Source organism: Varanus komodoensis, unplaced genomic scaffold (genome assembly GCF_004798865.1).
Source record: "Varanus komodoensis strain SLA01 unplaced genomic scaffold, ASM479886v1 scaffold3, whole genome shotgun sequence".
Lineage (NCBI taxonomy): Eukaryota > Metazoa > Chordata > Lepidosauria > Squamata > Varanidae > Varanus > Varanus komodoensis.
In genome coordinates this window covers 44864255-44878544 of record NW_025335761.1, presented here as the reverse complement: position 1 = coordinate 44878544, position 14290 = coordinate 44864255, and the positions used below count along the sequence as shown (strand labels likewise).

The following is a 14290-nucleotide window of genomic DNA, read 5'->3' as shown; positions in this document are numbered from 1 at the left end:
GCTTCTGAAGGCAACATAGTTGAAGTGCATGTACAGTGGTATCTCGGTTCATGAACTTAATTCATTCCACGATTCTGGTCGCGAACAGAAGTGGTTGCGAACCGAATCAAATTTCCCCATAAGGTTCAATGTAAATAAGGTTACTCTGTTCTGAGCCATATGTATTTTTTTTAACTACAAAAATATGGAACAAAGTACAGTGCAGTATGAAGAGAGAGAACACTAACCTTGCTTGAGGCGACTTCTGGCGTAGAGGACAGGAAGGTGGGTGGGGAGGAGGTTATTGCTTGGAGGGAGAGGCCCCCTCTATAAGGATCGCGACTGCAATCTCGACTAGAGGAACCCATGACCATGTTTCAGAGTGGGGAAGATGACTGCGTTCGTGTTCGTGTGGGGAAGATGGCTGTAGTTATTTTCGTTACCCAATGCAGAGTTCATGAACGGAAGGAAAATTTTGCCGAACTTTCTTTTTGCGAACTGAATTGTTTGCAAACAGAAGCATTCATGAACCGAGATATTACTGTACTTAATGTTTTTCTGAGTACCTGAATTACTGCCATTGTGATAATCTGATTTCCTGTAGTTTCTGAAAATATACCACAAATGCTAACTGTTAAGAACAGTTGATTTAAAATGAATTGTCTATTAAATGTCCCTAATTAATTATTTCTGCAACCCTAAGATTCTTTAAACTTCCCGGGGTGGTTTACCTGGTGCCGTTGCTGCTCTCTGTTCAGCACCAGGCAAAGAACTTTTTATTTTCCATGTGTTATTATAGCTCAATTGGCTTTTAACTTTGCTTTTGTTTTTTATTTCCTCCATGCCTTGCTTTTATCATACTTTTGCCATTAACTGCTGGATTTTTCTACTGTTTTTATTTGTTTTTATTGTATTGTTATTTGCTTTATTAATGTATTGTTGATTTTATTGTATTTTACTGTAAACTGCCCAGAGAGCCCTCCAGGCTATGGGGCAGTATATAAATGTAATAAATAAATAAATTTTGTCATTTTATAAGTTATAAATCAGATTATCAAAGCAGTTCATTTTTGTTTATAAATCAAAGTTAAGTAAAGCCTGTTAAAAATAAATAATGGTCCATTGATTTAAGAATATCTAATAAATTCTTATTAGGACTCCTTACAGTGGATCCAAATAAGAGAATTAAAATGACCAGCTTGAGATACAACGAATGGCTTCAAGATGGGAGCCAACTATCATCCAACCCGTTAATGACTCCAGACAATTTAGGATCTTCAGGAGCTGCTGTACACAGTTATGTCAAAGCAACCTTTAATGTAAGTTCATATAGTTCTTTTTTAAACATTAAGCTATGTTCTTCTGCCAATTTATTATTTACTTTAAACTGGATACACTTTTGCTTCAAAAAAAATAGTGCTTTAATATCCTCAGCTTATAAGTTTGAGCCCTTTTTTCTCACTTGTTGGGATCCCAGAACATATGAAACTTTCTATTGAAATAGGGGATTACTGGGGAGTGGGAGGGGAGAGGAGAAATAGAGACATTTCATTGGAAGCCATTTATCTGTACTGCTCCCACTGTGGAATCATGAGATGTCAAGTCCCTAAACAGAGTGTAGGAAAAATCCACAACATAATCAAATGAGTTCAGACTTCTCAGATATGCAGATTCCTCAATTAACCCATTTTTGAGTCTTATGGACACTATAGACGTACAGACTGGGTTTCTTCACTTTTGGAAGGGGAGATTCATGCTCCTTTATATTAGTGGGAATGAGCTAATTAACGTACATTTGTGCAAGTGTGAATGAAATTTTTGTGCAAATAGAATGAAATTCTGGTTTAAAACCCCCCAGTTCTGTCAATGAGAAGACAATGAAATGAAAGGTAGCCAAAAGCTATGAAACACAGATGGACTGGATGTAACAAAATCCATATGTCTCTAGTCCCTGATTTCTTGCCAAACTCTTGGAAGTAATTCATTCCTCTTATACATCCTTTCTGTTCACTTGTTCTGTTGATTCAAGCCAGAGCTGCTTTTGCATGTCAGGCCATCACAGGAGCTTCTAGGGAGATTATCCTACTGTTATCCTGAGAAACAAAGTAGTATATAATAAATGGCGTTGTACTTAGTCTTAGGTTCAGAACATACAAAGAAAGAAAATGAAAAAATAGATGTACTCTGCCATCTTTTATGTATTCCAAAGGTACTTTGTACAGAATTCTTTTTCTTCACTTAAAATCCATCCTTCCTGTCCCCTTAACATGCCACTTAAAACAATTTTTAAAAATTTAAAAATTTCCTTCCATGTTTAGCTCTCATCCCACACTGTTCTCAACTTAGCTTCACTTCATGACATTCTGGGAAATGTGAATGGTGGCTCCACAGGAATGATGTTGCCATTGCTACCACCAAATATACCTGCTATGAGAATGGGCCTACAATAGTGACCTTTGCTTAGAGCCTACTCACATCAGCCCAGTCACTAATGCAGCTTTCAGGAGGACAAAGAAGAAGGAGCTGTGCTTGATATTTATCATACGGAAAGCGTGTACTCTTTTTGTTGTTAGCTAGCTAGCATTTTTGAAACCTCCAGTATTCCATGAAAAACACTGTGATCATATACAACTTGTAAAAAAAAATCATAGGTACATAAAAATCCATGTGCTTTTTATGCACTTATTGGAACTGATGTGCACTTACTGTAGTCACCACTCCCTCTAATTATCCAGTATAGTGTATTCATGGACTGTTGTAAACTGCCCAGAGAGCTTTGACTATTAGGCAGCATAAAATGAAATTGACAGCATCTATTTTGGGAATTTAATCATACCTTACTGCTTTAAATGTATTTGAGTTGTATGCAACTCAGTTGATTAGGGAATGTCTTAATATTTTCAACAACTTCAAGAACTAAGTCCAGTTTGAATACACAGTATTATATCTACCTTTTAAAACAGGCCTTTAACAAGTACAAAAGGGAAGGATTTTGCCTCCAGAATGTTGACAAGGCACCTCTTGCGAAAAGAAGAAAGATGAAAAAGACGAGCACAAGTACAGAGACTCGCAGTAGTTCCAGTGAAAGTTCTCATTCTTCTTCTTCTCATTCTTACGGTAAAACTACCCCTACAAAGACACTGCAGCCAACAAATCTCACAGACAGCAATAATCCAGAGAGTATCTTCCAGTTCTCTGACTGAAAAATACAGTAAATTTGCTCTTGAGAAGATTAATTAAATTGTTATAAACTTGCAGACATATGTGTTCCTTTGAACACTACAAAGTTTATCATTTTTAATAACTCCTGTATTGGGCACACATTTTTACAGACTTTGCTTTCTAATTTTCTGGGTCAGTCCTGGTATACAATAGGACATTTTAAAATGCCACTATGACTATAGCCAGAATCAAAGTTGAAAATAGTGTGTTAAGAAGGTGTTTTCATAGAAAACATTTTGGTAAGTCATCTCCAAATGATTGTTTTTATGCTATTCATAAACATAGGCTGTTGTCTAATGAAAAGACATTGCACACGCAAACATGGCTTGCCCTTTGCCAGTGAAGAAGTTCTATAAATCCCCAGAATGGCAGCCCTTGGTGCATGCAGACTTCATACTAATGGTTTCCTTTCTTTGAAAATGTCTAGACGTTAGCAAGATGACAAAATGAGGTGATCAATGTTGAGACATTTGGCAGGATCAAAAGATAGCTATATCCGTATATGCAGAAGCCATTTTCCATGTGCAGGAAGCCTTGCACAAGGAAAATTAAGCCACATCCAAAGACCTTCAGCATGTGAAATGGATGCATCAATCCTTCTTCAAGACATATGCAACAATTTAACTAGTGCAAGGGCTGGTATTCAGAACTGTATGATTTTATCTTCTATTCCAGGTTTTGGCTATTTTCTTTTTTCTAGTTTGGAAACCTGTTGGGGTTTCTAATAGCTTCATAAAATTATTTGCTTGCTATTTCTTAAGCATTAAATGCGTAAAGGTTTTCTGAAAAAATATTTATATTTATCTTAATACATGTATGCTTTTAAATTAGTTTCTCTTAAGTGAGAAGTCTATATTCCTGTTACCATGTGGGTCCAAAAGCTAAGCATGCTGTGATTTATAAAACCTTTGACAGTTTGCTGTCTAGTTGTAGTGTTAAAGTATTTGCATGTTTTGGAACATCTGTAACTGCATTTAATGAGTAACTGAACAATGCAATGAGTACTTCTTGGAGCTGCTGTGTAGTCTGTAATAACTTCTGTAAGAATTATGATCTTATTGTACCATTCAGCTGTTCAATATTAAGCTTTTGTTCTCTTGCCACTCCTTCAATGCATACATGCAATAGTTTTCAGATGTTGCCCCCTTTCATGATGGGGTACATTTAACTTTAAACCATTAATGCACTGAGAAAACTAAAGGAATATTTTATCAAGCACTGTGCTTCACATCTATACACTGTGTTTTCTACAGTTAGATATTTCCTTTTGTAGTTGTATTATAATTGGGATAATAAATGTGACTCTTACTGATGCATTTAAATAGTAATATCTTCAATTGTAATGCATAATTTGTCAATATATGCAGATCACTCCTGCAGCTCATGTGCTCCAGTGTTGCAAAAAGTAATTGAATAGTCTTGTTATGAATTAAGTGAGGCAATTTGTATAAAGTTAAAGTTCATACATAGATGTTTGTGCTATTGGAGTCCAACACAGATTTTAAGAACACCTTGCTGCATTGTAGAATAAACTAAACCCAAATCCTATGCAAAAGAAAATAGGAACTGTTTTCTATAAATCACTTGTTTACATCATTACATCTGCTATCAATGTTTGACAAATGTAGTGCAGATTTGTCTATGGAAATCCTGGAAAGAGCATGTTTTTCTATATTGACAATATTTTTAGCAGGAACAATTGGTCTAGGAAGTTTTCTGTTTGATTCACTAGTTCTTAGCATTGTCATCTAGTTTTCATTTAGAGGGAAAGTATGATCCCAGCTCTTGTTGTGAAAGCGATCTTGAGCATGTAGTGACAGAAACTAAAAGGCCTGTAATCAGATACCAGGTATGTGGTGTGATTTTATACATGTTTACTTAGAAATAAACCCACTGAGTTTGATTAAGTTTACTGCTATTAAAAATGCACAAGATCCCAACCTTAATTGTTTAAACATTTGGGGTGGCTAATATGAGTTAGAGCACAATCCTGTGACCACTCCGTGACAGCCATGGGAGACTTCAGAAAGCAGCCATCTAAGGTTTGCAGAGCAGTGAAAGCACAGAGGCAAATCACCTCTGCTTTGCTTCCACCTACACAGGATGCCCACAGTCTTCCTAATTCAGTAGGTTATGGGCAGGCACATTGGATTGCACTGTAATTAATTTTAAATGCTAATTTGAGCTTTTTAACCATGAGATTTAAAAAAAATCTAAGGGATATACAGCCTAGAATGAACACAGCTTCTACACCACATGTGCCTTGGCTTCCATACTGTGTTCAGGTACTTAAATTATGCCTGCAATCTATGTGTGTAACTGTGGACAGGATAGAAGCTTGCATGAATTACTTCTTTTAAAAGGCAGATCAGCTGAAAATACTTTAGATGTGCTACATTGTGGCCCTGGTGCTGAAGAATTGGCACACCTTTAAATCTGAGGGTTTCACTATTTAGCAATACAAATTACTTAGCCTACAATCCTGTGCACACACACTTAGGAGTAAGTCTTGTGGAGCTCAATGGGATTTACTTCTGACTAATTATGCATAGAATTCCACTATAAATTTAATACTTTGGCATAAATTCCAACACATTTTCTAAGCTGATGGAAAGATTAAGGATTGTACTATCTTGTTCTTTCCAATCCTGTATGATGCTAGCACAAACAACATAAGGTAACTTAGTTAAAATATACACTACTACATCAAGATTTAATTTAGATTCATTGTTTTATTTGCAAATATGACCTATATCTGGGCAGTCCCATTTTTTATACCTTGAGGGCCTCATGAGGAGTTCCACACAGAACCTGTGGGGTGCACAATGAATTCCACTGAATGAAAAAAAAAAACAGTTTGTGGGCCTGTGATCTCTGCAGATCACAGGTAGCTCCTTCTCCAGCCACAGCCCAAGCACAATGACTGGTCCTTTGGGATGGCCCATCCCTTTCTTCCCTGTTTCTTCTGCCCAGAAACCCTCCCATGTGACCCCTTGTGACCTATATAATGAAATGCTTTTCCTCTAATGAAAAGAGTGAAATTTTTCCTCTAATAAATTTGTCATGATTTTGCAAATAGCGCTAACAAGCAGATACATTAGTGTTAAGTAACTGCAAGAGATGTCTTGCCATCTTTATTTCATTTCACTACAAAGTTTGGTTAAGTATTTTTTTTTACTATTTCAGTAATTTAAGGTGCAGTCCTACACATATTTAGACAGAAAGAGTCTACAATGCCCTAGTCAGCTGTGCTGAGACATGCTAGAGTTTTAGAACTTTTTCCCCCTTACTAAGCTTGCATAGGATTAAGTCCTTAGATGACTAAATAACACTGTAATGGACAATGCTTTACATTCATATGTAGTTTCACCTATAGTCTTTTTAAAATCTAGTCCCTTTGGGAGAAATCCAAATAAGTGGTATTTTATGTTAAGAAAAACTTCATTAATATTTGTTAGAACTTAATAAAATGCAGATAATAAAGTAATATTTCTCAGGAAAAGGGAGAGTTTGTTTATATTTGCATGGTCCTCTTGCATAGGCAGCTATTGTGAAAGCTCACTGAGCTTTTTTGTACTACTGGGGAATAGAATGAATGCAGAGTACAACTTACATTATTAATATGGTTTTATTCAAAAAAATCTTGTGATTTCTAAATATTGAATATGCACAACATGTAATTTTGTCTGTCACCTTTAATGCAGCTATAATATGATAGCTAGAGAAACTGGTACAGTAATACATGGAAATTAACTGGAACAGATACAGTTATTTTACAAGTGCTTTTATGGTAGTGTAACTTGTTGCTCAGAATCAGTTTCATTTATTAAAACATGTTTTCTGTTGATAGAGTGAATAGTATAAGAATGAGAGAGTCTAGTTTCTAATCACTTTAACCTGTTGTTTGGTGCTCTGTCCTGCTGGCATCAGGACAGGACAGCAGGAGATGCTGACTGTTGTTTCTTGTCCACAGTATGGCACTACCTGGGACAAGGCTGTTGTTAACCCTTTTCTACGGCATGCTAATTGTTAACTGAATGATCTAGAGAACAAGTATATTTTATGCAAACTTGTTTTGGTGATTTTTAGCCTTGTCATTCGAGTAAAACTTGGATGCCTTTGTTAGGAATTGGATGCTGTTTCTGATACCACAGTGCTGTTTGTCTCACCATAAGCTAAATGACTTTATAGACTAAAATGTTGGTTTTCAAAATGCATTTATATTATGATATTTTAGGGCCAGAAAAGACACAAAGATCAGTTATTGCAGTGCTCCGTACTAAATTAGGAGCCTTCCATCTTCAGTAATAGTTTGTTAGATTATGATGGAGTTGGGAAGAGATGGGGCAAGATGTATACCATGCATTGGATCCAGACTTACTCCTACTTATAAAGTGGAGCTATGTTAGTCATGACTGATTTAAGTCTCATCGTACATGTGATCTTATGTATGACTTGGTCTGGATCTAACCTGATGCCTGTTTTACATCTAAAGTAATTAGTCTAATCAAATCAAAGCACATAATTAAAGAAGCTGCTAGATTCTGGCACATCATTCTTTCACTTTTGGGAAAAAATATCTTTTGGTAAAATATCATGATCTGAGTGCACATAGTAACAAAGTAATTTAAATAAGCCAAAAGATGATGTAATGAAAATCCCAAAATTTAGCATTTGCTATGATTAATGAAATTACTTCTACCAAAATAAGGATATATATATCCATCCAGATATCTTGCTAAATATATCATTTCCTTGAATTTGTTTCTTTCAATAGCCACAAAGGTGCTAATACTGTTGCACTGTGATATGTAACAGCCTCGTTAAAATAGTTGAGTGCTGAAACTGTTATTCTAAATTGCTTTTTCCCCTTTGTAATTTATATTCCTAGTTTTTATAAATGGGTACCCCAATCCTAATGTTGCTTGAACATTAACTTCAATTTAACCAAAACCAGTGGGTTTTATTTATATAGGAAACTGCCTTATATTGAAGGCAGTTATATATCTGCCTTATATATCTAGTCCAGTCCTGTCTACTCTATTCTGATGGGCAGCAACTCTTGAAGATATGAAGCAGCTGTCCCCAGCCTGTTATCCTCCATATAATTTGTACTTCAGCTCTTATCAGCTCCACACAGCATGGTAAATTGTCAGGAATGCTGAAAGTTGTAGTCAAAAGCATCTGGAGGGTACCATGGTTGTCTGATGTTAATTCTGCTTATACTAGGCCTGCTAAAATGAATGAGTCTTAAGTAGTGACTAATTTAAATCTCATTCGTTTTAATGAGAATATATTAAGAAGGACTAACATTGACTACATTATGAGGTGTTGCAGTGGTTAGAGTGTTAGACTGAGCATCAGAAAATCTGGGTTCCTGTCCCCACTTGACCACGAATCACACTGGGTGACTTTGGGTGGTTACTGACTCTCAGCCTATCTTACCTAACAGATCTGTTGTGAGGATAAAATGGAGAGGAGGAGAACCTTGTAAATTGCTTTGGGTTCCTTCCAAGAAGAAAAAAGACAGGATATAAAGGTAATATATATCCCCAGGTTGAAGAAGGCTGATCTATGGGAAAGAGCTTTCCCAGATCTGCTATTTGGAATGCTTTTAATTTGTTTAAAGACCTTCTCTTTCTAAAGAATGCGGAGTTTGATTTAACCATCAGCAAATTGGTCGATACTAATGTGTAACATTTTGCCACAGAGTAATAGCTTTAAGCATTCTTGAGATATTTTAAGAATTGATGTATTATCAAAATATAAGTATACATTTACAATCTTATGGATGTTAAATATGTACAGTGATTAGGCATTGAAAGTTATATCATGTAATTTTAATAAAATATTTTTAAAAATTGAATGCACTAGATTAAATGCTCATGAAGAACTCAAATATAAAATATTTGTAAACATTTTATAAGTAGCAATGTGTGATTGCATATGCTATTGCAATTTTATGCAAAAAGTAGGAAATGAACTTTGTAGATGTAGGTATGAAATGTAAGGTAACGTATTTAATATTCATTGATATGTTTTTAGAAATTTAGTAAACTGCATGTTTTAAAGTGCTCACTTTATGTTCTCAAATCTAAGAAATCCTGGTAATTTATCTTGACTGATTTCATTTATATAATTTTCTTCTTATAAAAGCCACTTCTTTTTACAATGGCTGAATGACACATTCCATATCCTCTGTGCTGCCTCTCTCTGTGATACCTTGTGCTTGGCCACCATCATGACATAGCATTTATTTAAGAAGCAGGGAATGGCCTCTGTGCATCCAAGTGATAATTTCAAGGCTCTGGTTGTTATGTCTATATTAAGCAGAAGTGGCCTGTGCTTTTCTAGCAAGTATCTACATACCTATTCTCTTTTGTGTAAAGTTTTATGAGGCTGTGGAGTGGATTGAATTGCTAGTTAGTTAGACAAAAAGGGATATTCAGGGGATCCCTGATTGGCCTTGGAATCTTTTCACTTTTCATAGTAATTGCATTAATGTCATACAATGACTTGTTTATCTTTCATTGTCACAATTTGGGATTTTGTGGCAGACATGGTCTTAGGAATAGTTGAAATAAAGAGGCTGGCACACCTGCAAAATGCACTGGTTCCAGAAACCTCAAGTGTGTTAAGATGCTAAATTGGATCGAAGGACTATGAAGACATGCCTTTTACCAGTAGCCCTTTAGATGCTATTAGATTTCATCATCCCTGACCATGGTCCATGCTGACAATGGTGATGGAAGCTTGCCCAGTAGCATCTGGAGAACCACAGGCTGCCCACTTCTGCAGTATGGGTAGTCTAAAGGCTGCAGTCATCCACTTAATCAGCCTCTGTCTCACCCTTTTATTTTGCAGTATACTACCCAACAGCCCTGCTGAGTGTAGAGAATCCCTGTAATGCAATTGCTTGCTTTATTAGATAGTTCCTGTAATACCTTATGGCTTATGCTCATCCTAGTTTAGTGACATTCTGTCCCAGCCACTTTTCAAATGCAAAACTATTTTATCTTGTGCTCTAATGAAGAAGAATAGCACCATTCTCAAGAAGTAACTAGGTGTGCAATCTTATGCATGTTTAAGCACAAAAATGGCCTTGCATGCTATCTGGGGATTGTTGGGACTTTTTTCTTTCTTTCTAAATGTATGCCCCCAAAATAATGAAGGGGGCTGTGTTCTGCCAAAAGTTGTAATGAGTCATTCCCCCAAACTATAATTTCAGTTTCTTAAATTATGTTCAGTTTTCAGTAGGATTTTAACTAGGGCACTGTATACTGAGTTGTGTTGATAAAACTAGCAACTAAGAAAGGTTTGAGTACAATGCAGTGATGAAGGTCAGAGGTTACATAAGCATACATTTAAGCATAAGTTTAAGCATAAGCATAAGCATAAGTTTATTCTAGTTTTAACAAGATTATTATAGAAGAAAACTGAACATTTATAATACTGTACACTGGAAGAAATCTGACTTAAAGAAATAGTAGTGAAAACTATCTTACAGAGAAAATGTGTTGCTTGGTTGAACCAGAGTATTTTCCTCACACTTAAAATACATCAGCTTAAATAACTGAAAATAACTGAAAGAAATAAATGAAAGAAGAGCATAGGAAAATGCTTGTTATTTTGTACTTTCCAGATGATTAAAACCTGATGGTTCACTTTAGTGCTAAACTGGTACTGGCCTGACTCTAGAATTGCTTATATGATATCTCATCCTCACATAATAGGGTGTGGGTGCAATGGCCTTGCTGAAGGAGAAATAGTCTTGCTGTGAATGGAAAGATAAGCTGCTGCTGTGGCATTATTTTTAAACATTATTTAGGTGGGGAAAGAAAGCATGGCAAATAAAATACACTGTTTTCATTTTTAGACATCCAGCCAATTTGTTTTACAAATGCTATGTGCGTCCTTAGAATTAAGTTCCTAATAAAGGCAGGATTGATGGGGTGTGGGTATCACGTTAGCAGTATCCATTTGGTGCTTGTGACATCTGTAAAGTCCCATTCTTCAGCATATTTCCAGCGAAAAGGGAAACACTCACTAGGGAAATGATTGCATTTTCTAGGGAAAATACGGTAATGTAAGTGCTGGAAAAATGTATTATCCCTGTAATGAAAGTCCCCCCATAAGAGATGAAAACTGTTCCAAGTAACCTCTACATCAGGGTTTTTGATGTCTAGAATTTAACCTAAAATGGGATTCTGTGACCAATGTTTAAAGAACCAGTTGATATGTTTGGTTAATTGGTGTTTCCTATTGCAAATGCTTTGAACTTATGTAAACAAGCATATATTTGGTAAATCAAAGGAATAATTTTACAGATAGATTCAATAGGAGAGTCTTGGCCTCTTAGAATATATTTCATTTTTAAGAAATGTTAAGCTAGTACTTTTCTTGTGCAAATCTAATTCTGTGATTTTGCAAGTATAATTGAAAATAATTTTATAATTTTGAGCACAACTATGTTGATACTTCTGAATATAAACATTCTTTCTCTGTATTTTAAGAGTTTCTCAGAACTCTTCTTTCTTTTATCAATTTCCTTTTTCTCTTTAGAGGGTTTTTAGCTTTTTATTACTAAGAAGACTTAGATATAGCTCCGGAATAGTACTTACTGATTGCCGCAACATTAGCTGGAGGACACTTCCCTCCAAACGTCTTTTATGAATTAATATTGTATTTTTTTCCAAAGTTCTAGCAGCTAAATATAAATATATGATATATACTAGGTGTAATATGTAGCCTAAATCCACAAGACATTCCCTGGTGTATTATGGTAAACATAATGCAACAGTGTAAGATAGCCTTAGTTCTAACAGATATACAGGTTTTGTACATGAATTATCTTACATCCTGTTATGCAGTGTTAGAGTTAGTTCCAAAATGAGAGAATTACATGACTCCCAAACTCTGTTGAGATGGAAATCAATGTGGGTTCTTCCACACTTGTCAAGTGACTGCAGTATGTGCCTTCCATAGCAGACTGACTTGATGAGAAGCGTATGAGGGAATTTGCCACTGTACAGATCTATTGTTAAGGGGCCAAGCCTGAAACAACTAAAAGAGCCTCCATTCTGAAGTCTTTAGCAAAAACGACTTCCTACTGGGAGGCAAGAGAGAGTAATTGAACTGGTGGCACATTCTGCCCCAACCTGACAGGTGAGTAGCATGCATAGATCTTTGCTGTACGCCTGTCTTGAACCCAGAGATGCAACCAGCCTATTTCAATGAAATAATGCATTAAAATATGAATTAGGTATTGTTAGGATGTTTTTTTTCATAAGCAGTTTTGTCACATTGAGTATAAAAACAGCTTTCATGTGACTTGGACTGAGTTTATAATCAGGATTTCCCTCTTTGTTGCTGGGCTCTTTTATCAATCTGCTGGGCTTATGCAATTATATTACTGTTCTTTATCATCAAAACAGAGGTGCATATGGTAATTTGGCAGGTGCATTTTACTAGCCTTCTGCAAGCTTTTTAAATTGAGACTTGATTTATCCTAGATATGGGCAACTGTGAATACAATTGATATATGTGGGTACATTATGGAAACATAGAAAAAGGCAGGAAATAGCACAAGGTGCATTTAAGTACTGAGAGAGTTGGAAACTGTTGACAGGATTTCATTGTGAGGTTCATCCATTTGTTTTGCTTAAGGAACTATTTTTAAACATTTAATTGTAGATAAGTATGGTGTTTATTGTGAAAATGACAAACTTACTTGTTTTGTATACTTCAGCACGCTTGACTGATATTTTTAAAGTGTATTTCCTTTGTATGTTATCTCTTTCTATTTGTGGAGTTCTTAATATATAACATTTCGGGAAATATAGTAGAAGCTAATCTGGCCATAAAATATCATTTCTTAAATATGCAAACTTTATACCATGACAGCATTTTAATTATTAATTTACTGGTTCTTACTGGGTATATAAAAAGGTTTTCTTTTAATGCAAATCTAATATATACAATAAAAGCTTTTATTCAAACATCTTCCCGAAGTGTAATATTTATATGGTTTATATGAAAACAGTAATAGATTGCTTCATTCTAGCTGGGCTAGAACTTAAATGTTAACTTATTGTGTAATGTGGAACATAGGCTTCTTTAGAATTATTTTGATGAAAGAAAAAATACCGGTGTATTTCCCTCAATCCCTTCAACTGTGCGTGTAAAATATAACATGCACACACAAGTACTTAAGTATCATATATGAACTGCATAATATTTTGAATGCTTTATTGTTACAGTTGTCACTACCCTTTACTATTTCCCCAAGTACAAAAATCAAGGAATTTTATATTATTTTGTATCAGCATTGTTAACATTGGCAAGTATTTGTGTAAACTTTAATGAAGATGCATGCTTTTTACACGTCTTTTAATTTGCTCGCTCTTGACCATTCCTGAATGAGTTGTATCAACTTCTGAAAGAAGCAACTTCAAATTTGCATTTGTTGAAAAAGTATATTATCTTAAGTCTTAAGCTGAAATGTTTGATGTGTGGATTTAAATTTTACAAGCACTAAGGGCTTACATCGTGTATATGTTCTGATATATTTGTTCTACCCTCAACAAATAAACTTGTCTTGTGTAGAAAACAGTTCTACATGTGCCATTAATTTCATTTTGATGGTGTGTTGTTCTTTATAGTGCACACTTGCCAAAATCGTAGCATGCTTGACACTTGGAAGGGAAATAATTGTATAATCTTAGAATGTGGGTCCTGGCTGAACAGCTACAAAATAGAATGGGAATGTTGATGCATCCTGCATAATGGGCATTTCCCTTCACCTTCCACTTTTTCTCTCAAGCCTCTTTCCGTAACTTCCTCTTGAAAAGTAGTAGCTTTCTTATCAGACCATTGGCCCAACTGCCCTAGTATGTTAGCACTGACTGGAGGAAGTTCCCTAGGGTTTCAGACAGGATTCTTTCCTAGCCCTATCTGCAGACAGCAGAGACAGAACCTGAGACTCTCTGCATGCACTACCACCAAACTGAGGCCTCCTTTCCTGTGCTATGGTTTCTGGATGTGTTTGCTGCACAGACCTTAGAGAAAATGTAGCAGTTAAGGGAAAGGG

The 14290-nt window shown here is 35.6% G+C and overlaps 1 protein-coding gene across 6 annotated transcripts in view; it reads left to right on the top strand.

Annotated features, from left to right (window-relative positions):
* The window catches only part of RPS6KA5 (ribosomal protein S6 kinase A5), a 53036-nt gene extending 39224 nt beyond the window's left edge, over positions 1-13812 (top strand). For all 6 annotated transcript variants that reach the window (XM_044437172.1, XM_044437171.1, XM_044437170.1 and 3 more), the window contains 2 exons: positions 1135-1298; positions 2943-13812. In XM_044437172.1, the coding sequence (XP_044293107.1) occupies positions 1135-1298; positions 2943-3182 (404 nt within the window). In that variant the 3' untranslated portion in view covers positions 3183-13812. The remainder of the gene's footprint in view (positions 1-1134; positions 1299-2942) is intronic.
* Positions 13813-14290: the final 478 nt, after the last annotated feature.